General features: G+C 28.7%; 1 protein-coding gene across 3 annotated transcripts in view; it reads right to left on the bottom strand.

The window, feature by feature from the left end:
* The window catches only part of LOC129907081 (protein GDAP2 homolog), a 65372-nt gene that overhangs the window by 14196 nt on the left and 23428 nt on the right, over positions 1-27748 (bottom strand). The window contains exon 1 of one of the 3 annotated variants that reach the window (XM_055983126.1): positions 6951-7130. The exons of the other annotated variants lie outside the window; for them this stretch is intronic. Coding sequence (XP_055839101.1) covers positions 6951-7078 — 128 coding nt within the window. The 5' untranslated portion in view covers positions 7079-7130. Of the gene's footprint in view, positions 1-6950; positions 7131-27748 lie in introns of those variants that run through there. 3 annotated transcript variants of the gene reach the window in all.

Genomic DNA, 27748 nt, shown 5'->3' with positions numbered 1-27748 from the left:
AGGATCGATCCTCAGTGGTTGCCAGTGTTATTTTTATTTATTAAAATGTTTCCACATAAAAATAAGATGATTTCCTTTTAAATTAAGTGGATTTGTTTAAAATTTGCACTATTTTAAGACGGAATCCATTTTTGCAAAAAACCATGCAGAAATCCGCTTAATTTAATACAGAATCCGACAAAGCCGACAAAAATCACAATTTTTTTGTTTGTGTATCTCATCTCTCACTAAGCTAAATGTATGCGTTTTGACCTACAAAATTCTTTTTTATTTTTAAATAACACAATAAATAGCTTAATTAGTGTTCCAAATTCAAAGAAAAACAAAAAAAAATGGCATAAATATTTCGTCATCGACTCATTTAATTCTAAGCTGCAATTAATATTTAATACAACAATTCTGACTCATAACTTGTGTAAATTAATTTATTAAAAGCCATATTAGATGCGCAACGCATCTGTGTTCAACAAACTGTAGAGAGAAAACGTTTTGTTTACTAACTCAAATAACCTTCATTATGTCTCTAATCTAATTAAAAACATTTTTTTTTGTATCTAAAATAAAATAAGGAACAACACAAAGAAAAAAAAATCACCAAGTGTAAACAAAAAGTTCTTTTCGAAAATGTTTACAAGTAGCTCAAGTGTCTTCTTTATGATTTATCAGATTAGTCAACCAGTTACTTTTGTGTTTTTTTTTTAAACAAATAAAATACAAATTAAAATATTGCAACACATATTTTATTATACAAAATACGAGTATCTTATTAAGAGAGTAATTTAACAAACCCTAAGTAAGCCTGATATGGAAAAAAGAAAAATCGTTATCGCTTGTGGAGCAACAACAACTGTCAGCGAAATGATTAACAACTGCACCATATTATATTTTTTTAGCACGTGACGTTTTATTATTGATAAATATTTAAATAAATCTCTGAGCTTGTTATGACAGTAGTCACTGGAAGATGAAATTCTCTTTGAAAAATTCTTAAAGTTAAACATCATTGTGAGAATGTACACTACGCATCATTTGATTGAGTCGAAGATGTTAAATCAATATGAAGAAGATGTAGATAGACAGAGTCTACATAAAATTTAAAATATTTATCATAAAACAAAAACACAAAAAAAAAAACATCAAAATACTAAAAAACTTGACCTCAATCGTTTAATAGTAAACTTCTGTACTAGATTTATTTTGTGAAGTGAAAATTAGATTACTTCACATGGTTTTAAGCAAAGTACAATACATCTTCCCAATACTTGGTAAAAGTCAATGGCGCAAGACCACCATTCACACTTGTATATACAAACAACAAAAATCATTAACAAGTTCAATGTATTTAGAATGAACATGTTAATTATATATTTATTAATATCAATTCCAATAAATAAACAAAAAGTATAAGAAAGAAAACAACTTTTACTGACCTCCAAAGTTAAATCGATTTCATAAAGCTCAATGACATCCAAAATAGAATTACTTAAATGTCAAGGAACTATACAATTACTACATTATACAAAAAAAAAAAAAAAATTAAATCAATTGGCCAGTGATGCATATAGAATTGATTGATGTCAGATTTCACACCTTTGATATTATTAAAATCTTCAAAGTAATTTTAAGATTTAGGACTTAAAGAAATTTGAAACAGCTTAAAATTTTCTTTTGATATGCTTCAATACCATTCAATAATAAAATATAAGTTTGTTGGTAGACATTTTCCAGATCAAAAGAGTCATAAACACGGTAGACTTATTAGAAAGCTTAGATGAACACTGGGGCGTATGTGTAACTTTTTTTTATATGGACAAAAAATTAATGCCTTAGATGGAGTTTATTTTTTCTGACGTTGATTTTTTTAATAAATTCTTACTTCTTTTTGAAAATGGTCATGTAAAGAATTAGTATAAGCTTGTAGGTAGCTTGACTGAAAGACGAACTAAAGAACATCAAATCAATAGAACAATAAGTTGTGAAGGGTTTTATTTGTGCGCTGCTCTAATAAAAATATCATATTCAAAAAAGTTTCTGCGATTACAAAAAAATAGTTTAATTTGATTTGTTTGTATAATGACCATTACTTTTGGTTCAGTTAATGTTTCAGTGAGTAGGTAGGTACTTAGACAATTTTGAATATATCTTTTTTTTATTTTTCTATTTTATTTTCGAGATTTTGGCATTTCTGGGATATTTAATTTTCTAGATTTAAATTATTGTGTACCTACAATTCCTCGCAAATTAAAGAATTCTTCCTATAGTCTAAAATGTCGCCATAATAACGACTATCTCTTCGAGCACAGGGCTATTTTTTTCGTATGGCCAAGAAAAACAAAACGTGTTAGGGTTGCTTCACAATATCTCGACAAATCAGTTTTAACCCATTTACTACCACTGTACCCGCTTGGGTACAAAAAATTCATGGACTATTTCGCTTTACCGTTGACTTATCTCTCATTTGTTTTGATCAAATATTATTTTTGTTGGTCTCTGGACATGTTGACAACATATTGCAGTTCAGTTTATGACAAAAAAATGTAAAATGTAATTTTTTTTATTACTCGGAGTGAGGTACGATTTGCGTTTACGTCGGTTTTTTTGAGGTTGTTTTATATTTGGTAACAAATCAAATATTTTTTTTATATATTATTTTTTTGTTTTTTCCTAAAAACTTTTAAAATAGTTTTTATAAACAGGAAAAAGACAAAAATTAAAAAAAAAATGTATTACTGCCCGATTTTAGTAACTTTGAAGTAAGGTGTACCAGCTTGGGTACAATGGGAAAATCCATTTGCAGACAAAAACTTACAATTGATCAAATATTATGGTCATCAATGTTCAAAAAGTCCAAAAGAGGAAAACCTTATAAACCTGATTCTAGGGCTGAATGTTTATTACTACTAAAATAAAATAAGAACCTCGTATAAAAAGAAATATTTCAAAAAGAGTAAAGGGGACATTTTCAACGGAAACATAGAATTATAGGCAATAGCGGGTAATAAGGGTATGGACTGCCGAACTACACCACCAGTTGATCAATTCGTTTTACGTCAAGGCTAACTTGTACACTGGTAAACTGTTGGAATTATTACAAAACCGCAGCCAGTTTCCAAGAAGATTTGCCTACATTTCAGTGAAATGTTGTTCAAACGTGGTTCATTACATTTCAGAATGTGTTTTTTTTTTTTTTTCTTAAAATCTACTAAAATTCCAAGCTTCAAACATTCAAAAAGTTTGCTCTAAAAAAATTTCATATGAAAAATTAGAACCCGTATCCTCCCATTGTACCTGCTTGGGTACAGATTAATAAACACATTAGTTACTTTTTTTAAAAAAATTAAAAATATTTTTTTGTGTTCCTATGACCGTATTTAATAAAGTTTTGCTACCAAAAATTTGAATTTTTAGTTTTAAAGGACTTTGGGAATAAATGGGTTTTAATCAATTTTTAAAAATGATCAAATTTTTGAAAAAATGTTATTTCAAAACTTTTCAAAAAGTATTCGAAGTATTTTTTTTTTTCCAAATACATAATAACAAATAAACAGTTCTTAGATTTCTTAAAAGGTATTGTAGGCAGTTCCGTTGATTTTTAATCATTTTTTTTTCTATTTTAAGTCACTTTATACAAAAATACTCCTCACGCCCAAATGAGGGCAAATACATCCCTTCTTCTATACAGCCCACTTGTAAGCTTAATTTTTTTTAAATATTTCATATTGATGAACATGAAAAAAAATATTTAAAATTCAATGTTCAATGAATAACATTAACTAAATTTATGATTTACATTCAAAATCGATAAGCATACAAAAAATTCTCACCCTGACTCTCATTGGTATATTAAATATTTTTTTCAATTTCCACCAAATATTAAAACTAATGTAAAAACAAATAGACAATATTGTAAGAAATTTGAAGAACAGTAAAAAAAATATTGAATGGACACATTGTGCATTGATTTATGTTCATAATTAGAAGAGCAATTTTAATGATTTGGGAAAGCAGATTGATGGTGAAATTATTATATAAAGTTGAATGCCTCAATTTTTTATATTTCAAATTCGTTTTCAACTTTTTACACCATTTGTTCTTGAACGGCACGCAGCGAAATTAAGTAATTTAAATTTTTTTTTAAGTCACACTTTGAACAGATTAATTAATTAGAGTTAAAAATCGACTTATTACTTTTAATGCGTGCAAAATGCTTACATTTTAATATTTTTTATTTTCTTGATTTAATTTAAAATAATTGATAGCAGAATTAGATTCAAAATAAAAGCTCTTTTATACCAATTTCTGAACAACAATAATTCAGCTGATAAAAATAACTTCTATTCGTCAAAAATAATCTTTTAATGTGTTATTCTCGCAATAATATTTTTTTCTTTGCGTAGCAATAAACAATACAAAACCAATGTCTTTCATTCACATTAAAACAAAAAGTTAAAAAAAAAAAAATGTCATTTCCTTTAACTGATTAAATAGTAAAGATATGAAGAGTAGAAAATCAGGACAATTGCAAGTTTAATGCAATTGAATTGAAAAAAAAATAAATTGCACGACTGGGGTCGCACGTACTTGCTCTTAGAGTTAAAGTTGCTTAAATTTTTAAGACTTTTTATATAGAAATCTGGAAAAAAAAATAAAATTCGTTTTTTAAAAAAAATAAAATAAAATCTGAAATTAAATTGCCCTCCAAAACAAATATGCAGTTTTGATTGATATATTAACATGCATTTTTAGAAAAAAAATTTTCAAAATCGTTAGAGCCGTTTTTTAAAAAACTAATTTTTTATAAATAATTTTTTGGAAAAAAAGTTTTAAAATAAAATTGGTATGCCATTTTGTAGAAATCAGTAATCAACATCTAAAAACCAAATTTCAAAAAAATTCAATGTCCCGTTTTCGAAAATTTGATTTTTCAAAAAAAAATTTTCAAAATTTTTTTAAAAATCCAAAAATATTTTTTTTTTTAATTTTATTTTTGGCGTATATTTAGATTATATAAATGCTTCTTCACAAAAAGTTTCGTTGAAATCGAATAAGCAGTTTCGGAGATAATCGGATTTGAAAAAAACGGTTCTATGGCAGGTACCGTTAATAATGATTTTCAAAAAAAAATTTTTTCATTGAAAGATAGACCTTAGCTTAAAACTAACATTTGAATTTTTTAAACAAAATCGTTGGAGCCGTTTTCGAGATATTCCAATTTTACTAAAATCGGTATATGACAAGTACCGTTATTTTTGGTCCAAAAAAATTAATTCCAAAAACCCCTCTGGAGAGTCGCCAAATAACGCTACATACCAAGTTTGACATTAATCGGTCCATCCGTTTAGGCTGTAGCTCCTTATACAGACAGACAGACAGACTGACAGACTGACAGACAGACAGACAGACAGACAGACGGACTTCCGGGACCCACTTTTTTGGCATTGTCTACCATCGTAATGTCATGGAAAAATGTTATCTCAACTTTTTTTTTTTGTACGAATACATAACTTGATATATAGTACCTATATCGCAAGTAAAAATGCAATATTGCACTTAAAATCTATTCAAACAATTACCTCACTCAAACAAAAAATTAAAGAATATTGAATAAACATTTTAAAAAAATAGAATCTAAATCAATAAAAGATTCTCTCACATTTAGAAAAAGAAAAAAAAAGAAAAAAATGATAACAGACCATTATACTTTCTATTGACAGTTTCTTTGTGATCTATTGAATATAGTGAGTCACAATAGATAAAAAACTTAAACAGGTCACAATCTGCGAAATTATTTTACATCCACAAATCATTATCAATGAATGCAATTTAAATTTAATTCACAAAAGAAAACATCAGGAAATGCATGTAAATTATTCCGAGGAAAAATACAAAAAACTCTAAATATGGAAATTTGAGACAAATTATCACAAAAAAACAACTAACAACCGAACAATAAAAGCAAAACAAATTCACATTGAATTTATTAACACATTAATTTATTTATTAACAATGAATTAAACTTTTTTTTTTTGTTTTTTTTTTTTTAAATAATTTGTCTGGTTCCAAATTAGTATTCATTAAACATAATTTTAAATGAATGATTTAATTAAATTAAATTTAAATTGACAAAAAGGGGTAACAAGAACAACGCTAGATGGAGCTGCTATACACTTTTTACAAACTCATTGACAACAATATTTTAAAACAGGTAGGAACGAACGACAAAAAAAAAACTAGGCTTGGTAAAAGGACCAATCAAATGGTTTGATATCATGTGATTTCAAACATTTCACGGTAATTATTATTTTTTTTGCAATAATGAATAAAAAAAAATTATATAAAAAAAAACATAAAAAAAAAACGATGACACACACCGAGCTAATTTCATCGTACTCTCCCAACTAAAATGTCCTTTCAACTTAATATATGACATCACTATCGAGCTACACACCCGTTTTGACACTGACAAACAAGGATACACAACGGTAAGACGGCGGCGGCGTATCCTTAAATTGATAAAACTCCACTCTACACAAAAGAATGACGCATTCCATGGAACCAAATATTTCTATACATTTTTTTTTTTTGTGTTGTTTTTGGTTTAAAGAGTAGTAGGTATAAATTGTCATTCAGGCCATTCAGCTCCAACAAAAACTACACACATAAATATATTTTGAGAGTAAGTAGAAGAAGTGAGTAAGGTACCTATACCAACATTTGTGTAATGATGGCAAATAAATCGATGAGAGTTTTATGTGCAAACACATAAAACGTCACTCTTAATTTTTTTTTTTTTACAAAAATTTCAATTCCAATCGACATCCACCCCATCACTCAGGATAAGGGGAAGTTATAGGTCCCCAATATAATATACTCTTATGGTCATAAAACAACAACAATATAGTGAATTTGATGAGACAATTATTTTTGTAGAAAATTTAATGAAAACAAACCTCTCTTCAGGTGTTTCAATGTGTTCTTCCTGTAGACCAGCCTCCGTGCTGTTAACACTGGAGGTTTCTGGTGTTGTCGGTGGGATAGGCCCTAAATCGATAGACGTCATCCCTTCCACCATGGCCATCCTCGTGTTTTTTTTTTTTCTTCTTTTTCTACTTTGTTGGGTGAACTATGAACTTGCTATGTTTTGCGAGCGCCAATTGAAAAAAAATTCTTTTAATTTTCCAAAAAAAACCCAAAAAAGGATTTTATTTTTTTCGTTAATCGATTACGAGATTATGTGTGCACTATGAACGTGACACCGTTATTTGTTGTAATAGAAAAATTTGCAAAAAAAAATAATTTTTTTTATTCTTCTTCTCAAAACTATTTACGTATATAAATGATCAGGGGATAGATTTCGAATAAGAAAAAATATATTTTCGAATTTTCAATACAATTTTATTTCTTTTTTGAAATTCTACGTCGTCGTATGATGGTTCATCGAAATCTAATTTTAAATTGTATTCGAAAAACTTCGAAGATGTGAAGAAAATTTTGTATTTTTTTTATTTTCTTTTTCTTGTAAGAATTTTTTGTTTTTTTTTTTTATTTTGTATTTTTTACTATATTGACCGCTTTAAACTTTCGGTTTCATACACGTTTTTTTTTTTTTTGTATGAGTTTCTTGGAACACACGTCGTCGCGTTGAAGTGAACATTTAAACTGAATCGAATTCGAATTGCCGTCTGGTTTGTGTGGTAGCAAGCAGGCACCCACATTTTGCGATGATGCTTCTTCTCTTCTTTTTTTTTGTGTTTTTCTTGTAGTTTTGTTGGGGCAGAAAAATCAGAAACAGAGTGAAATGAGTGAAATGTTTCTAAAGGAAATGTGTGTGATATCACATTTTTTTTTTTAAAGGGGATGAAATTTTTTGTTTACTTAAACACATACAAAGTTTGTTGTTTTTTTTTTTTATTTATTTTTGTTTTTAATTATAAGAATTTTTAATAAACAAATAGTATTTCTTGTGTGTTTTAATTATTTTTTGGATTATTACTAGTCGTTGCAAGTGTTTTTTTTTTTTCATATTCTCTTTTATTATCATCATCACCAATCAGTGTCAGAGTGGCTACTCTTCTTCAAAAGAGAGACATTTTTATACGCAAACGCAAGTTTTGGTAAATGAACATACGATTCCTATTTGAATCAAAGTGTTGCCGGAGTTATAAAATATATCTCCTTGATGGTCACATGTAAAAAATATTAAACCCTTTTACTCGTAACATTGAATTTATGATTTAGAAATCTTAGGTAAGAGTTAAAAGTTATTGCCTAATTTTATAGAGTTTCGGAAACAAGGACATTATTAAAAAAGGATTTAAGCGTAGAAGCCAATTATATCAATAAAAAAAAATTAATTAAGATTATCTTCGTCCGTGCGTCTTTTGTCTGTGCGTTCATCTGAAAATCGAGCTATAGGTCCTGAACGAATGGATGGATTTGCTTGAAACTTGTTTTAGATGATTTTCGCGTGATTTCTAAGACTCGAGGTATTGCCGTATTGCTATGGTGTTATTAGTTTACATAGTGCTTTTAGTGATTTTAACAAAACTTACGTTTTTTCTCAAAAAAAAAACTCGAATGACAGTTATATACTATAGCGTTGCCTTTATGTCTCGTATATTTCTTCAAAGATAGAACCAATCGTTTTTTTTTTAATTTATAGACAAATCTTTCTTATCCTTTCGAAGGACAAAATGTATTCAACTTTTCAAAAAAAAAAGTTTTGGAAAAAATAAATAAAAATACATTTTTTTTTTTACTTTAATTTATATCTATCCTTTGTATTAAAAAAGGAAGTTAGTGCGACCCAGCAGTGAATTTCAGTTCAATCGACTTCAAACAAAAATGTCAAACTAATAGATAAGAAATTATTGAAAGGATATGATTTTCTCATGGAATTTTTAAATAAATTGCACGACTGGGGTCGCACGTACTTGTTTTTCATTGAACAAAATAAGAGAAAATTTAAAATTTGATATTTTCACGGAATTTCGTTAGTGGTGCAAAAATAAAATCTGTTTTTATAAATAATTAAATACCGTTTTAAATGATCTTTTACAAAAAACTAAGTATGCCATTTTATTTATTGTATAAAAAGAAATTTTTAGAAAAAATTTTTCGAAAATCGTTAGAGCCGTTTTTTAAAAAAATAATTTTTAAAATTTAAAATTTTCTAACATTTTCAAAAAAAAAAGTTGATATGCAATTTTGAATAAATAATTAATTTACACATAAAAACAAAATTTCAAAATTTTTCACCAATTCGTTTCCAAAAAATTGATTTTTCAAAAAAAAAATTTGAAATACATATTTGTTAAAAATCCAAAAATGTGTTTTTTGAAAAATTTAAATTTTTTTTAAATAATGATTGTTTAAACGTTTCTGTATTAAAAATTTGGTCGAAATCTGTTTTGTCGTTTATGAGAAATTCATAAATCCAAAAAAACCGTTCTATGGCAGGTACCGATAATAACGGTACAAAAAATAGTTTTTTTATTATCAAAGGAGGCTCTTATCTGTAACAGTAAGCAGAAAAATTTTAATCAAAATCGTTAGAGCCTTTTTTGACATAAATCAACTTTTCTGTTTCCGTTATATGACAGGTACCGTTAGTTTTGGTCCTAAAAAAAAAACTTCAATTTGTCCTCTAGGGAATCACCCAAAACTGTTAACTGCCAAGTTTGAAGAAAATCACTTCAGTACTTTAGGCTGTAGCTCGAGGTTTTTACAGACAGACAGACAGACAGACAGACAGACAGACAGACAGACAGACAGACAGAATTGCCGGACCCACTTGTTTGGCATTCTCCATCATCGTAATGTCATGTAAAATTGTTATCTCGAGTTCGATTTTTTTACGAATCCTAAACTTGCCCTAGGAGTACCTTTATCGAAAGTAAAAATTAACAATTTTAGCAAACAAGGTTTTCGTAAATAAAACAGTGAGTGCAAAAAAAGGAACAATTTTGGTTCTCTATAAGCTAAGTCAAAAATGGCCTGAGTTGGAACTTGGCTTGGCAATACGCAATACCACTTTCCTTTTTACTATTATAATTAAAACTTAATAAAATAAGAAATTTTAACGAAAAATTGGTATTTCAGTATTTTTGGGTTTCAAAAAATTATTTTAATTTCAAGCCCATTTATGAAAAAAAAAAAATGCATAGAAGATTAAGATTTACCTACAATAATTTTGCTGAAGAAATATTGTTCTTTTTTTCTTGTTAAAACTATATATGAAAAAAAAAACAGTTTTTCATCTCTGATATCTGAATCTTTCGATATTTTTAGTTCTAATGTCAAGTGCAACATTTTTAACAACTTTTATGTAAATCTGGATTATTTTTTGCGATTTTATGTGCTCCCCAAATATATTTATTTCAAATATTGAAATGGACTTTATTCTTGATAAGTACGACAGTACCTATATTGCGTTTTCGAAGTAAGTTATTGTGAAGGTTTTTTCGAGACGCAAAAAAAAATAGTTAAAGTACATTAGTACATTAGGAGAGAGCGCCATTTTGTAGAAAATAACTTAAAATTAAATAAATTTAGAAAATACTCCTATACTTAAAATAACTATTGTGGTTTTATTTTTGACTAATGTTCAAAAAGCAACCGCCAAGTTTCCTCTCTAGAATAATGTTGTTCCCAGAAATTTGTATAATCTGACAAAAAAATTATAGTACAGGTAAAATAGGCATTTATAAAAAAAAAATTGTTCCACTCATGAAACTTGGCAAAAAGTTTGCTTTTGGGATATTTTTTGAAAAAAAAAACACCCTTTCACTCAAAATAATTTTTTACTTTTTATAGATTCTTAATTCTTATACCAACCAAAACTATTTCACCAAGTTTTAAAAATTAATAAAATATAAGTTAGCTGTTATGATACCTTTCTCACACACAACTTAACCTATCAAAAAAACACCCTTTCACCCAAAATATTTTTAAAAACTTTATGAATCCTTTGTCCCTGTTTTATCTTAAACCTTCATCCCAAATTTTGTCAGTGTAGCATGTTTTTCACATGGATTTCGGTTATATTTTACCTGTTGAGATCAAAAAACAAGCACACTTTTTTTTTAATCGGAAATAACTTTTCTTAGAGCAATCGTTTTGACTTTATTTTTATGTCATTAGATTCAGCATCAAAAAATACCTTGAAAACATGTGTCATATGATGATATTCAACAAAAAAATTTTTTCAGTATATTTTTGACCTTCACCCCCTCCCTCTTGTCCGCGAAAAAACACCCTTCCATCCAACTTTTTTTTATAGACTTTTTATGTACTTGGTTCTTATCCCAAAAGCAAACTTTTTTTTTTAATTTATTGATTTTATGTACTATTTTACCTGTACTATTATGCGAAGCGGTAGATATTCTTAAAAACCTTATTGTCATAAAGAACAAAACGTTCATACAAAAAATTTTTTTAGATGTCGCTTAGTTTAACCGGAACTGTCACTTTATTACCCTGATACAACTTGAACTTGATCCATTTTTGGCAAAGTAACATCTGCTGAACTTGGTTCTTTTTTACCAGTTTTTTTTTTTACGTTGGGAGACAAATTTAATATATTCGTATAATTTGACGTTATTACGAATACATACAATAATTGTTTTTTGTAACAATGGTACAGTGGCAGAATTTGGAACTAACGTTAAATTAGTTAAAAAGTAAGGAATCTAAATACCTAATCTAATGGATTCATGCCAAATTCTTTCAGTGTATTTCGTTTGTCAACGAGGTTTTGATCCCAAAAGTTTTATTTTATGCAATTTTTTTTTTTTGTGAGTACAGAGTTTTTTCCTGAAATGTACTTAATAGCATCTTTGATTCTGACTTTTGACTGGAAAATTTAACCACTGACTGACTTGTACACAAAACCGTATTGAAATAAATCATCGATTTCGTGGAGCCAGAAAAAAAAAACTTGCAAACTATTTGCCAAATTTAAGTCCTTAAGACTAAATATTTTGTATTTTTTGGTAAAAACTGGATTTGATTTCGAAACCAGATTTGACGTCTTTTTCGTCAGTATTGAGTAAAATACTGGGTTAATTTCTTTAAGCTTAAGGTCGCAAGGATATCTGATAAACATAGCAAAAGTCAATATCAGAATTGTAAATATCACGAAATTTACCCTATAAGAGTGAACCGTTTCTTTCATGAGAGGTGCGTGTACCTAACATGTGAATTTTTTTATAGCAAAGTTTTTTTTTTTGTTATAATAAATATGTAATTAATTATTTTAAAATTAAATACATAAATAAATAAATAAAAAATTATTTAAATTATCCTGAAGACTATCATCGGTAATCGGTGGTTGAAACAGGAACCCACTTAACGGAAGGTCATACGTTGACAATGAATTCGATTTGAAGGACGTGCTTTAATTGGCCTTAAGAACAAAGCCACCCTGTCAGGGCATACTTATTATTTTGCATCAATTTTTTCTAAACATAATGCAATATTACAAAAGCTTATCTTTTTTATTTGTTTGTGGGTGGTAAAAATTATCCATAGCGACCCTCATTATTTTATATTATTCAAGGTTAAAAGTAAATAATTGTCAATGAAGGAAAAAAAGAACTTATTCTGAACAATGTAAGTTAGCTGAAAGACATCATTAATATTAGTTGTGGGTGTTTATTAAATTGACATGTTTCAGTAAGGTAGATGACGTAAGTGTTTGTAGGTATGTATATCTGTAGTCCTATGGGAAAGGTTTTTTTTTTATATATTGAAAAAATTTTAATTTAGAAGCGGTAGGCTAAAAGCGTTATTAATCACTAGAGTATTTGTTTGTACATTTTGATCATTTATTTTAATTCGCCCGTGGAAAGATAAAATAGAGAAACTTTGAAATAGTGTTCATATTTAACTTTATTTAGTTTTGTTTGTATTTCATTTTTGGGATGAATAGGTACCTAATGAAAAAACTAAATTAAAATATTTTATAAAATTTTTTACTAAAATATTACTACAAAAATAATAATACAAAATAATATTTAAGAAATTGCGATAATAACACAAAAATTAAATCGATGCAAATAAAAAAAAAAACAAATGCGAAAAAAGACGTTCAAAAAAGATTTTTTAAATCACAACTTTATGTTCTAAACTATACATAAGGTAGTTTAAATCGTACGTTCCAACAAAGGAAGAAAAGTTCTGAGATAGCCCTTCATCTGATGATGATTTCATAATCATAATTAGAAAATTGTTAGTAATTAAGAATTCCGTTTGAAGTACTTAAGTTAAATAGATTTAACTCTAACTCTTAAATTTTTTGATCCAAACACACAAATTTTTAAGTTAATCACCTGACGGTATTTTATCAACAGTTTTATCATTAACTTGTCTATAGTTTTACTTCATCTATTTTATGTACTTTGTTTTTACTTGCAAAGTATTAAATGATGTTATCTATGAGAATAATAATGAAATTAATGTTCCAATACTTATTATGATGAGTCATCTTTAGACTCTGGACACTCCTTTGGTGCGATTACATCAGATATCTGCCAATATGAGCTCATATATTTACACATTTAAGATGATTCATTCGCATGAGCAAATTTTGATGCGAGAAGAAAGGACTGTGATAAAATTTTAATTCTCTAAAAGATAATAGGAGTGAAAGTAATAAACAAAAATAAGCAGCAAAAAAATTAGAGGTTTTTGTGAATAAAGATTAATTGAGTCAATGCACACATCAGTATACTTTTTATAACGAAATCTTGAAAGTATTAAAAAGTAGGTAAACATAAAAAGATATTATTTTAAAAACTCAATGATTCAATAATCGACGAGTATTTTTGTATCTAACGATATTTTCTATGTCTCTGACTATTCTGTTTGCAAGTTTAAGGACAACTAACATGAAAGTTTAAACATATCTAACTGAAACCTTGTTTTAAATTAATCTTAAGCTTATTATAATTTACTAGTTGACCCGGCCTACTTCGTTCCACCTTTTCTAGTATTTATTTCCAATTTTTGACTCTTTAGTGTGTGAACCTTTTCCAATAAAAACACAAATCGTTTCTCAACAAATCTAATACCTACATAAAATTCTTGTGCCGAAGTGTTTCTTATGAAACTCCTCCGAAACGGCTGAACCGATTTTTTATGAAATGAAAAATCGGCAAACACCTATTTTTCATACCCTTAAATGGTTAGGTTGGTCCAACCAAAACATTTTTTTTATTAAAATGATTTTTTTGAAATTTTGTATCTTTGATTTTAGACCGCGAGCCCAGAGAAAATTTTGGGAGTGCAAGTATAACCCAAATGTGAGTATGCAGTTTTAAAGCCTTATGCCTTTAACGAATTTAAAAGTCTAGCAGCTTTAAATCGCGGCCTGTTATGGTTTTCGGGGGGTTGAATAACGTGAGTAGGCTAAATTAACAAAAATTCACATTCTGAATATGTATTAAGACTGATGTTTTGTCATCTCCCCAAAGCCTGTCGATGCGACATTCGAAATGAGGTACTTTGCGTAATTATCTCATTTGGGCTCTAGTGAAAACAGGCTATTAAACAGCTTCTATGTTGAGTTCTATCGATCGCAAAGTCAAGATTGATAACTTCAAGCTGAGGATAAATGACAGAGTCTAAGTGCTTATATTCAGAAAGTGAATTTGTGTTAATTTAGCCTAATAACCTTGATTGGAAAACTCGCGTTATTTAACCCCCCGAAAACCATATAAATCGGCGATTTAAAGCTTTTGAATTCGTTAATAAAGCCCATAAGGCTAAAAAATTGCATACTCACATTTCGGTTATACCTCCACTCCCAAAATTTGCTCTAGGCTCTTAGACTATATTGTTTTTGCCAAAGATACCAAAGTTCCTTTTCACATTCGCTTTCACAATAACCGCCAACCAATAACAAAATTTGTCATAATTCATGAAAAATAAACCCGACAAAAATACTTGAGTATTGAGTCAAGCTGCCTGATACGGGCTGTACAAAATCTTGTTGTCTTGAGTCGGGCTATACTCTTCCCCGTTTTCCACAAAATTTGATTTATTTTGACATCACAATGATCAAACATTCATATTTTTCGACACAAAAAACATAGAAAAAAAGTTTCACAATAATAAAACACTTTAAATTTCAACAAAAAATTGCGATTAACAAACCTTTGTAAGAGACTTCATCTCTTACGATATAGCCATACAACTAGTTAAGTACTTAAATATATACACGGCAACTCTTTACGATCATGCATTTGCATTGAGAAAGCTTTTTATCATTAATTGTTTTCAACATATCATTTATTATGTATTATGTTCTCTCTTTTAACATAACAGAAAGATCGAATGATTTGTTTAAACAGTTTTATTTCTAATGCTCATATTGATTACTGTATAACTGCATTGTTTTTTTTATTGAAAGCTTATTCAAAGCTTTTATGATTTCTGATTATGTTTCACATTAGAAATTAAGTTAGTCGCTATAAAGATTCTCAACAGATAAGTCTGTTTTAAATAAAATGTAAAGTCTTAATAAATATTTTCTACAGATAAGTCTGTTTTTAATGAAATGTCAAGTCTCGTATTTTATTTGTAGTTTGATTCTTTGCTCGTTTTTTTTATAAGTTTTCATAAGTTTGCTTGCATGATTTGCTTTTTAATTAAGAAATAGAAGCTTACAAACTATCAGAAGTGGGATAGAGTACTCGGTTTAATTAGAATTTTATTGCATGTGTTCGATTATTTTACGCCTAAATTTTTTTGTTAATTTTTCGTAAAAAAAAAACTATATTTATGAATATGGATGCTTACGAACGTGCATGGAGTTTTTTGCAAAACGCTACTGTGCAAATGCTTAAAGAGAAGCTATCTGTAATGAATTTGGCTACAACTGGTGCAAAGAGTGCACTTAAGGCTCGCTTAAGTGAAGCGATCGAATCATTGGAGCAAAATGAAGTTGAGCGATTTTTTCCTGATGGTCATGTTGTTGTGGAAGATGACGACAGTGGTAATGATGACGTGAATGATGAAGTTGATGCTGTTTCACAACGTCTTGAGAGACTCCGTGAAATTGTTAGAAAAAGGGAAGAAATTCTTGCCCTTGAAAGACGTTTGGCTGAACTTAATAGCCCTGTTCGGGAGTTTCACGCTTCTGCCACATGTTCGTCACGTGACATTGAGGATTCTTTGCCATCGTTCTCTGGCGACGATGATTATCCAATTAAGAAATGGATTGAAAACGTGGAAGATGCAATCGTCACCTACCATCTTAGTGAGGCAGAGTCTTTCATATATTTCAAAAGACTTCTCAAAGGTACTGCCAAGTTGTTTCTGAGGTCTAAGACGTTTCGAACTTGGAGAGAACTTAAAGCTGCTCTGTTGTCCGAATTTCATCATCACACGACTGCAACAGACGTCCATAATTCGTTGCGAAGCCGCAAAAAGCGCAGTGATGAAAATTATCAACAATATGTTCTGGCAATGCAGGAGATTGCTTCGTTAGCTGAGATTGACGAGCAGGATGTGATCACCTACATTATTAGAGGAATCCCAGATTCCGTGTTCAATAAACAACTAATGCTAACGGCGAATACCATCAGTGAGTTGAAAGCTGTTCTACGCAAATACGAGAAAATGAAAGCCGAACTGCAACCATCTGGTTACAACAGACCTATCCAACATTCGAAATCTTCGCCACGAGTTAAAACCACAGTCAAGTGTTTTAACTGTAACGAAGCTGGTCATATATCAACCACGTGTCCAAAACCACGTCGTGAAATGGGTTCATGCTTTCGTTGCGGCGAAAAAGGGCATGTTGTAAGCAATTGCCCTCAAATATCATCTGTTCACGTTGTTCAAAATGAAGACCTACCGAAAGAACAATTGTCTGCGTTGTTGACTGATTTTCATGGTGTTCTGGAGTACGAGCTTGAGTCTGCGATTGATGAATCAAAAAGTGTTCGAATTTCTATGAATGCGATGACTGTGATCGATACAGGAAGCCCCATAAGCTTCATCCAACAACAATATGTGCTGCCGTTTATGATGACATCTGTTAAGCCGTCCACTGCCAATTTCGTTGGCATAAATGATTCTGAATTGGATATTTTGGGTAACTTAGTATGTAATGTTAAATTTTATGAAAATTTTGTGAATTTGTGTCTTTATGTCGTAAGCGACAAAACTATGAAAACTCCAATCATATTAGGTCGAGATTTTTTGCGTAAAACAAATGTTAAGTTGATGATTGGAGATTCAAATTTAAAATTTATTCAAAACAAAAGAGCTGACGTAAAAGAAAATCTAGAAAATGAAATTAATTTTGATAAATTAAAGAATTTCGATTATGATCGTAAATTTGAAAAAGATGATGTAAAATTTGATAATAATGAAAATGATACTTTTGAAGATTTCGAATTTGACAAAAAGATTTTAAAAATTGATACATGTGACAGCCGCGATGAAAATATTTCTTTAAAAATAAATGAAAATTTGAGTTACGATGAAAAAGTAAAGTTGAAAAGTTTAGTTTTCGGGAGTATTACAGCTAATTCTAGATATTCTGATGATTATGAGATGCAAATAGTTTTGACCAACTCCAACAGTTTTTTCAGTTGCGCACCAAGGCGACTTCCATACGCTCATAAAATCGAATTACAAATGGTGTTAGATGCTTTGAGCATCTATAATCCGTTTGATATTTGGAAGCGAGATATGGAATCGATTAGGAAAAAAGCAAATGAAAACACTGTTGAGAGTCAAAACCAAAACAAAATTTATTTTTATAAGCGCCATAAGAAGCCATTTAAAAACAAAGTTGGTGACCATATTTTAATTAAAAATGTTGTTAATACTCCTGGACTAAACAAGAATCTTATAGACAAATATAAGGGACCGTTTGAAGTTGTCCAAATATTACTAAATGATCGATATTTCATAAAATACTTAGAAAATTTACAGATATCTCGCGTGCCGTATGAAGGAGTATGTTGTCCTGAGAACATGAAGCCTTGTATTCAACCATAAGTCTTTTTGCATGTTCCATGTATCAAAGTTTAATATCTGTTCTTTTTTATGATATTATTTTTATAAAATACAAATATGTATTATTAACTGTCAATTAACTTATATTATTTTATTATTTATGTTAAATTTCAAAATTTAATGTCGAAAAACTTAAAATTTTTTGTTTTTATAAAACTTGAAAAGAAAATATAAAAATTCAGATATACCATTATTAAATCCGTTTAATAAAACAAAACAAAAACATGTGAAAGAAAAAGAAATAAAAACATACAAGTATGTTTACGATAAAGTTTAAAAATATTTTGTGAAAGATATAAGTAATTACTATGTAATCTCGTTATAAAATGTATTTTAAATAATGATAATTTATTTTAAAAAACCTGTATTTAAAAAACAAATAATTTTTGTTTAATGTATGAATGTAAATTAATGTAAATGCATGCAATCGTAAATCGAGGACGATTTACTGTCAGGATGATCGAGTTGTAAGAGACTTCATCTCTTACGATATAGCCATACAACTAGTTAAGTACTTAAATATATACACGGCAACTCTTTACGATCATGCATTTGCATTGAGAAAGCTTTTTATCATTAATTGTTTTCAACATATCATTTATTATGTATTATGTTCTCTCTTTTAACATAACAGAAAGATCGAATGATTTGTTTAAACAGTTTTATTTCTAATGCTCATATTGATTACTGTATAACTGCATTGTTTTTTTTATTGAAAGCTTATTCAAAGCTTTTATGATTTCTGATTATGTTTCACATTAGAAATTAAGTTAGTCGCTATAAAGATTCTCAACAGATAAGTCTGTTTTAAATAAAATGTAAAGTCTTAATAAATATTTTCTACAGATAAGTCTGTTTTTAATGAAATGTCAAGTCTCGTATTTTATTTGTAGTTTGATTCTTTGCTCGTTTTTTTTATAAGTTTTCATAAGTTTGCTTGCATGATTTGCTTTTTAATTAAGAAATAGAAGCTTACACCTTGGTTGGTCTTAGAATGTTTAAAATTCAGAGTTACATATGTATATGTATTTTTTCAATAGTGAATTGTAAAAAAAATAAAAAAAAGGTTTTCTCAGAAATAAAAAAAAAGTTTATGGTGGACCAACCTTACCATTTACATACATATGTGTATGAAAAATAGATGTTGGCCGATTCTCAGACATACCCGATATGTGTACAAAGTTTCATATAAATCGGTCCATGCGTTTCGGAGGAGTGACAACCCGAAATACATATTATGCTTTTGAAATATTTATTTAAAAGATAATTTTTTATGCACATACTTACAATGCAATTACAATTTTTTTAAATTTAATTTAAAAAGAAGCATACCTGAAAGAAAAAGATAAAAAAAATGTTTAGAAAAATAACATAAAAAAATTATTTATTTAATAAATTTATTATTATTCGAAGTAAAATAAGTTTTTCCAAATTGATTTTTATGTATTAAGGTATTTTGATTTAAATACGTTAGGCAACAACTGAACCGATTTTTTGCGACAAGATTTTAAGTAGGTAATTTTTTTCTACAAAATTGAGAATTATAGAGAAAAAAGATTTCAAAATCTAAAAATTGTTGAAAAATAAATTTTTGACTTTCCATAAAAAAAAAACAAGAATTTTACTTCAGCCAAAGAGTCATTTGACTTTGCGCGCAGAGGCACCGTTTTTATTTCATGGATCGATATGGGTAGGATCTAAAATGATTAAACCCAGTTTTTCACCACCTGATCATTTTTAATAGCCGGAGTTATTCACTATTTGGAATATTTTGTTTCAAAGCGAATGTCTTAGCTTTAGTATGTCGTAGACCAAAAAATAAACAATAAATGTGTTTCTTATAATTTGTACATATTTGCTATCGTTTAAATGTAATTTCAAAATGGCGGCCAGTTAAAATCAAATTCTAGTTAATAAAAAACACATTTTAGTTATTATTTCGAAAAAAAAAGCTATGATTAACATTATTTTATAGCCCTTTTAGTTTCCTGCATTTTAAAGAAAAACTTTTTATCACCAAGTTAGCAAATTCTTGCCCTATTATTTTTCAAACGGTGCAAGTAATGGCAGGAAATTAAGAGGGTTATAAAATAAGATTTAAAAACTTTTAATCATAATATTTATAAGCTTTTTTTCGAAAGAATAACGAAAATATTTTTGCAAAATTGTACCTACGAAAAAATTTTCGAAAGCTGACACGTGTTTCGTTTTTAAACTTAATGCAGTAATTTTCGAAAGCTTACGCCAAATGTTGGAAACTACTTTATTATATCTATTTTAAATGAAATGAAACTACATTAAATTTTCAAAAACCCAAATTTTAGATTATTATTAAATCTGCTTTTAAAAATTAGTGTACGGTTGAACACAATTAATGAAAAATATTTCGAAAATTGACACGTGTTTCATGTTTGAAAATTTAATAAAGTAATTTAAAAAAATTTCGCGAATTTAAGAAATTTTTTATATAGCTTTCAAAAATGAAATAAGCGCCAATTTTAGTCATTTTTAAAAATTCGCACGATTTTTAGTCCCGTCTGCATTTATGGTGATTTTAAAATGAATGAACTATACGGGTTGTTAAAAGGCACTTAGTCCTGTGGAGAAAGTTTTCGACTCCAACCCAGAGGATGGTGCACTAAAGGAAGACCTTGTCTATGGTGGCACAAGCAAGTGGAAAGAGACCGGAATCAAATTGGCTTGTGAAACTGAAAGCAGCTGGCTTAAAATAGAGCAAGATTGTGAAGTTTGTTGGTTGAGGCCCAAATCCACAATGGTTTGTGACGCAGCCTTAAAGCACTGGCTGGGAAAATCGTAGTATTAAGGCCCATAAACGTTTTATTTTGTATTTAGCGCTCTTTTTGGGCCATGTATTAAAAAAAAGCCTCTAAATGGATGACAAATTGAAAAATTCCAACGAAAATCAAAACATAAACAATGACTGATTTCAATTGTTAGCAAGTTGTAAAAAACAACTTGTCGATGAATTATTATCATCCGAGAAACATACGCATATTGGAAAATAACTGAAAGTTGTTTTTCCTGAAACTAAAAATAACCCAAATATGTATATATAGAAAATACAAACAATATAGCGTGGAAAATTTCTAATTCGTTCAAGTTATTTTTTTTTTTCAAAATGAGTGGCATTACGCCAAACTATGAAAAATAAAATTAACACACCCATTCATGTCACCACGAAACTGTTTGTATTTACTTGACTGATAAACCAAACTTGACTTAAGTAAACCCCAAAGCAACAATAAATTACTACCTTATTAAAGAAATTAAAGAAATACAGTTCTTACAACAATAACAAAAATCAAGATAGAAACCATAAATCGATTTAGGTATATCTGAATAAGAAATATATTTCCATAAAATATTTAAACATTCATTTGACGGTAATTAGAAACAGAAAACGAAACAAATGCTATTATATGAGAATTGTATCGGAAATCAAAATTGTATTTGGGTTTTTTTTTTAATGAATAAATTGGCCTATTGCCATTTTCTTCCTGAAGTGCATTTGTACTTTGTATTTTTTTTTAAGATTGAAGAGAAATATATTAATTTAGGGTAGTGATTTTTTATCGGCATTTCAAATTGAATGCGGTAACTGCCCTACATTTGGAAGAGTCATGCAGATTTATTTTTCCAATATTTTTGTTTGATTATTATTATTTTTTTTTTCAATTACTCCGGCACACAAAATAAAAAAAATGTCATGTACCAGGAACCAGACCTATCTTTCTATATGTTTTTAGGCACGCTGAATCCGAATTTCAAGTCCGTTTGGCCCTGTCACCCTTCAGTTTTTGATAAAAAAAAATGGATTAAAAACTTGTTTTTAAAACAACGAAAACAACTTTTTGAATAGTTTTAATCTTCAAACTAAATAATACGTATGTTATTTTTTTTCTGTTTTAGAACAAAGAATTTTTAGATTTTTTTTTGAAAATTATAAAAATCGTTTTTTTTTTTCAAAATCAATTTTTTTTGCAATAAAACTTTTTAAAAAATTTTCAACAAAATTTTTGTATGCTTTTCTGAAGAAATTATTTTTCTACACATAAAAACAAAATTTAAAAAAATATACAAACCGTCCAACCCGTTTTCAAAAAACTCATTAAAAAAAAAGAAAATTTTATTTAAAAATCGTTTTTGTTGTTTATGAGAAAATCAGAAATAAAGAAAACGGTTCTATGGTAAGAACCGTTAATGACAGTTCAAACATTATTTCTTTATTTCAAAAATAAGACTTTTCTCGCCAAAATACACGCTTTTTTTAAATTAAAATCGTTAGAGCCATTTTTGAGAAAAATTAAGTTTTCATTTTAGTAATAATGGCAAATACCGTTAATTTTGGTCCAAAAAAAAAAGTTCCAATTTCTCCTCTAGGGAATAAAACAGTAAATTTGAAGCAAATCACATCAATAGTTTCAGCTGCAGCTTGAGGAAGATACAGACACACAACCAGCCAGACAGAATTGCAGGACCCAATTTTTTTTAAGACAAAAAAAAAATTGAAAAAAAAAATCATTTTTAAATAGTAAGCAGGGCAGATACCAAGAAAGGTAAATGGGTTTAATCATTTGTCCGGTTTTTACCATTCCCTTCATCAATTTTTAGAATTTAAACTAAAACTGGTCACTGTGGTGTATGTGTAACATTTTTTTTTTCTACTGAAAAACTTTTATGGTTTTTATCGTAAATCAAATAAATAATTAAACCACTAACCAAACAAAACAAACATTTGAAGTTGTTAATTAATTACCTACGCATTTTTATCTAAATTAATAATGTTTGTTTATAAAATATTTTGAAGAGAAGGAATGTTATTATTTTTTTTTCTCCTTTAGATACTAGTAATCATACTCGTAAATTTGTGTATAAGCCCTGTCACACTAAAGAAACACACAACTCCTTTGATATATCTATCTCATTTACAGTGTAATATATGTATGTTATTAACTTAAATACTTCAATGTCAAAGCCAATGTTAGTTTCAAGGACAGATGTAAAATAAAATGTACCTATGTTTTTTTTTTTTGTTTTTTTTTTTTTTCTATCACGTATTCGAAGGAATCAAATCGATTAAAAGCTACTTAAGTAGTGTACCTTTAACAACTACTCCAACATTAATAATAAATATCAAATCGTATTATTAAAATGTCACTCAAGTTGAAAATAAAAGTAATTTCAATGGTAATTGGTCATGAACTATACCAAATTAATGCTCAAAATACACTATAATTTGACAAGACATAAACATCTGTTTTGGAAATGTTCAAAAAATGATTGCATAATATTACACTGGTCAACAAGGTTTTTGTTACAGACACCAAGATATACTTTTCTATAGGTTTTTTGGGTGCTGAGCTCGAATCCGTAGTCAGAACAATTCTACCACATCACGTTTTTGAGATAATCCCGTTAGAAAATCGAAAATGCCGCTTTTTACCAGTTTTCGAGATTATTTCTTAGCTTTTGGTTATTTGTTTTAAATAAATTTGTAACGGTTTCTAATAGAACTAAATCTTTTCTTTCTAAATCCGTTTAAATCTTTTAAAAATCTCTTATCTTCTTTGAGAAATCTGAAATTGAAATCAACGTGTTTGGTATATCTCATATTTATTTGCTTTTAATAGTAAATCTCGAAATGTTCTTTGCCAATCGCTTTCAAATTTTGACACAACGTTTCATTTACATTCCAGTAAGTTCTTATCTTGTTTTTAACAAGAAAAAAAATTATATTTTTCTCACTAGTAATTATTTAGTAAAAGTATCTGACACGGTCACGCTTTGATGTATCTCACTGCGATTCACCACCATCGCAAATATAAGAACTTGCAAGATTCTAAATGGAACGTTGTGTCAAAATTTGAAAGCGATTGACAAAGAACTTTTCGAGATTCGCTACTAAAAGTAAATAAACATGAGATATACCAAACACGTTGATTTCAATTTCAGATTTCTCAAAGAAGATAAGAGATTTTTAAAAGATTTAAACGGATTTAGAAAGACAAGATTTAGTTCTACTAGAAACTGTTACAAATTTATTTAAAACAAATAACCAAAAGCTAAGAAATAATCTCGAAAACTGGTAAAAAGCGGCATTTTCGATTTTTTAACGGGATTATCTCAAAAACATGATGTGATAAAATTTTTTTGACTTCGGATTTGAGCTCAGCACACCAAAATCCTATAGAAAAGTATACCTTGGTTTCTGTAACAAAAAAAAAGTTTAATTTTGTTGACCAGTGTTATTTAATGAATATGGCGAAATAATGAAAAGGCATAGGTAAGCATTGTTGCTTTTACCAATTTTGATATAAAACAAAAACAAATAAAACAAAATAGCAAAAAAAAAATCCTTTACTTTCGATAGCATACAAAATGCAATGTCAATTCGATAAAGTAAACTTCAAGAATACATACGCGCAATTTGGTTAAATGGCACCAATTAAATCAATTCCTTGATGTAAATACTTTTCAACCTTTTCCACATTAAATTAAAATAAAAACATTTGCCTTGAAAATGCCATTCCATGGAAAAACAAGATCTTCATTATTTTTTTTGTTTTATTTATCGCATTTTCTTATATTTACATGAGGCGTAGTATCTTAAAATAGTGGGCCATGGATGTGTTTATTTGATCTTCTTCGTATTTACTGGATTTATATTTTGTTTTTTTTTTTTATAAAAACATGGCACCAACTGTATATAGACTTCCGAGAAAATATTTTGCTACTTTTCACCTAAAGTAGCATTTAACGTTTTTACCTTGTGTTTGTGGAAGGTAAACACAAGGAGTGTGTGAAATGAATGAATTATAATCAATTGCCATGTTAAATTTGCGCGTGAAAATGAGTACACTCTGGATGATCTGATTGATGTCACATCTTTTTTTAATTGCATATTTAAAAGAAAATGGGATCGAATTTACAGTGTTAGCAATGAATGATTTTCTTAACGAATTGTTGAATTACCACAAAAAGTGGTAATTACAATTTAATGATGTAAAAATCTTATTATTTAAATATTAAATAAATATTGTTATCTTACGGCAATCAATGGTTCCGTAGTGCGAAAAAAGTGGTTTGATTCGAAGTGCATCGCATACTTTCAAGTCTACCAAAACCAATGTTTACACTCAATAATATTTGCTTTGGATCACATTCATTGGACATATCAATGTGCAAAATAATTTTTTCCAACGAAAAAAGTTCAATTTACGAACAGATGAAAAGATTTTTTTTTTTAACGCCAACCTGGAGGAGGTTCAGTCTTGGTTTGGGGTGCTATTGCTTAACTGAAAAAGATGCTGTTGTCATTATAACAACCAGATTGAACGCAATACAATATATTATGGGTGCGAATGCGCTAGAAGCTGCATTAAAATAGCAATTTCAACAAAATAACGCTCAAATTCGCACGTTGCCGGGTCAACTGTGAGCGGTTTTGAGCAGCTTGGCATCAATATTTTCAACAATTGGCCAGCCATATCACCGAATATGATTTTATTATTGAAAGCCTCGGGTCGATTTCAACACGAGAAATCTACAAAAAAAGGTCGACAATGCAAAAGAAGACAATTTAACAGACTAAAATGCCTTATATTCCCTGTGCTATTTTCTCTCTGTTTATTATTTAACGAATGAATTTTTTTTTTAATTCAGATGATCCAGCAACAAGTTATGAAGGGCACCGCAATTATACTTTTTTCCTTGATACATACAACCAAATAATAATAATAAATGTTTTCATTGGCCCGTATGCATACAAAAATAGTTAATACTAGCAATAGGAAATTAATAAGTATAAACAAAATGTGGATAAAAAAGTTCATACTTTACAATTTTACACATGACTTCTTTGGTACGAACGAACCTTACCAAAGATTAATAATAGCGTAAAAAAATAATCACCCCTATTGCGAGTTTCACTTTTTTATAATTCCACCCGTAAAAAAATGACATTTCACATTTACCTTATTGAGATTTTTGGCTTAAAATTTTCCACTTCGCTACAACTTAATAATTTATAACACAGCGCTCCTCTTTCTTTCAGGGGTTTGTTTACTTAAAAAAAAAATATAACAAATCACTCATCTGTCAAAAATATGTCTTAGCTTAGTCTTAGTTCATAGTCATGTTGCTATGAATTGTTCATCAAAACCAAATAGATTATTATTAATATTTCTTTAAACTAAAATATGCTTTTCTAATAGATATTAATATTTTAAATTTGAATCCGAAGTAAAAAATCTACGACGTCACGTTGCAGAGATAAAAACGCATTTTCAATTTTTTTTTTTTATTTTCTTTCATTCATTTATTTCATGAACATATGCCCAAATCCAAAATCTACCACCTTTTTCATTTCATTTAAGCTAAATTACTTACTTATATACCTTATATACTGTTCTAAAAAAGAAAATTCTATTTAAACGCCTATTCTGGTCACCATTTTGAAAAAAAAAAAATTCATATTCTTCCAGTGGCAATGCATATTATTTTTGACGCTAAAAAAAAGCATGAATGGCACCACCGTGTTGCACCCCAAAAACAGGACTTAAGCATTTGGAAACTGAAAACCCTTTTAAAAATATGTAACTGCCTCCCTGTACTCCAAAATTCTTAATCAGAGTGTTGTTTGTATTACTGGACATACATTTTAAAATAGTCATACCTTCCAAACAAAAATCAGTAAAATCACCGTTTTCAATCCGCTTTTCTAGGAGGATTGGGATCGACGCAGTGAATAGATTGACCGATAACAAGTAAAATGACGCATTTAAGTGAAAATGTCCAAAAATGCAGATTTGCGGTTTTAGAGTTGCACATAGGAGTATTTCGATCAAAAACCTGGACAAAATTATTTTTTGAAGTAAAAAAATTTATTATTGCCAGAAACTATTATTTATGCAATGAAAGGCGGTTTTATGTTAATAAGTTGAAAAACTTTAAAAACGCTTGTGATAAGAAAAACTAAAAAAAAAATAGTACGAAATTTCATACACCCAAAATGTGAAAAATTATAATATCTAAAATAATAGAGCTTCTAGAAAGGAACCATTGTGATTTTTAGGCTTAGTGAATCCAAATGCACTAATTTCAATAAAAAAATATTTTGGAAAATGTTAAAAACCAGGAAGAAAAACCCATAGGGCGTATGAGTTATTTTTACTAAAAGTGAAAATTTCATTCGCAAATTATTTTGTTAATAGCAAAAATTCGCATCCAAATTTTTGATATTATCGAAGTAGAATAGTAGGGTATACATTACGGTGACCATCCGTCCCGGTTTACCCGGGACTGTCCCGTGTTTCTACAGCTTGTCCCGGGTTTTTATTTAAGAAACCCGGGACGTATAAGTGTCCCGTATTTTGTAATTTGTCCCGTGATTGTCCCGTATTTGGACATTCTCTGATTTTTGTATTCAATATTTTAAATACTTTGTACGGAAAACAAGAAAACAGTGGCTGGAAATAAAAATTTTTCTAATTTTTCTAAGTCTCCAAAGTCAAAAAACTTTTGCTGCAAGAAAAATTGCCTGGACAAATAAATGGGATATATTCTAGCACAGGTAAGAATTTCGTTACCTAAGCTGCGTATTGGCCAACGAAAAGCTAAATTTTGTGCTGGTTTTGTATGAAAATTTTCGATTCGCCTCTACACTAGGATTTAGTTTTTTTTTTTAATGTTCGTC

The sequence above is a fragment of the Episyrphus balteatus genome, chromosome 1, assembly GCF_945859705.1.
Source record: "Episyrphus balteatus chromosome 1, idEpiBalt1.1, whole genome shotgun sequence".
Classification (NCBI taxonomy): domain Eukaryota; kingdom Metazoa; phylum Arthropoda; class Insecta; order Diptera; family Syrphidae; genus Episyrphus; species Episyrphus balteatus.
The sequence above is the reverse complement of the archived record's forward strand: the minus strand, read 5'-3'. Positions and strand labels throughout refer to the sequence as shown.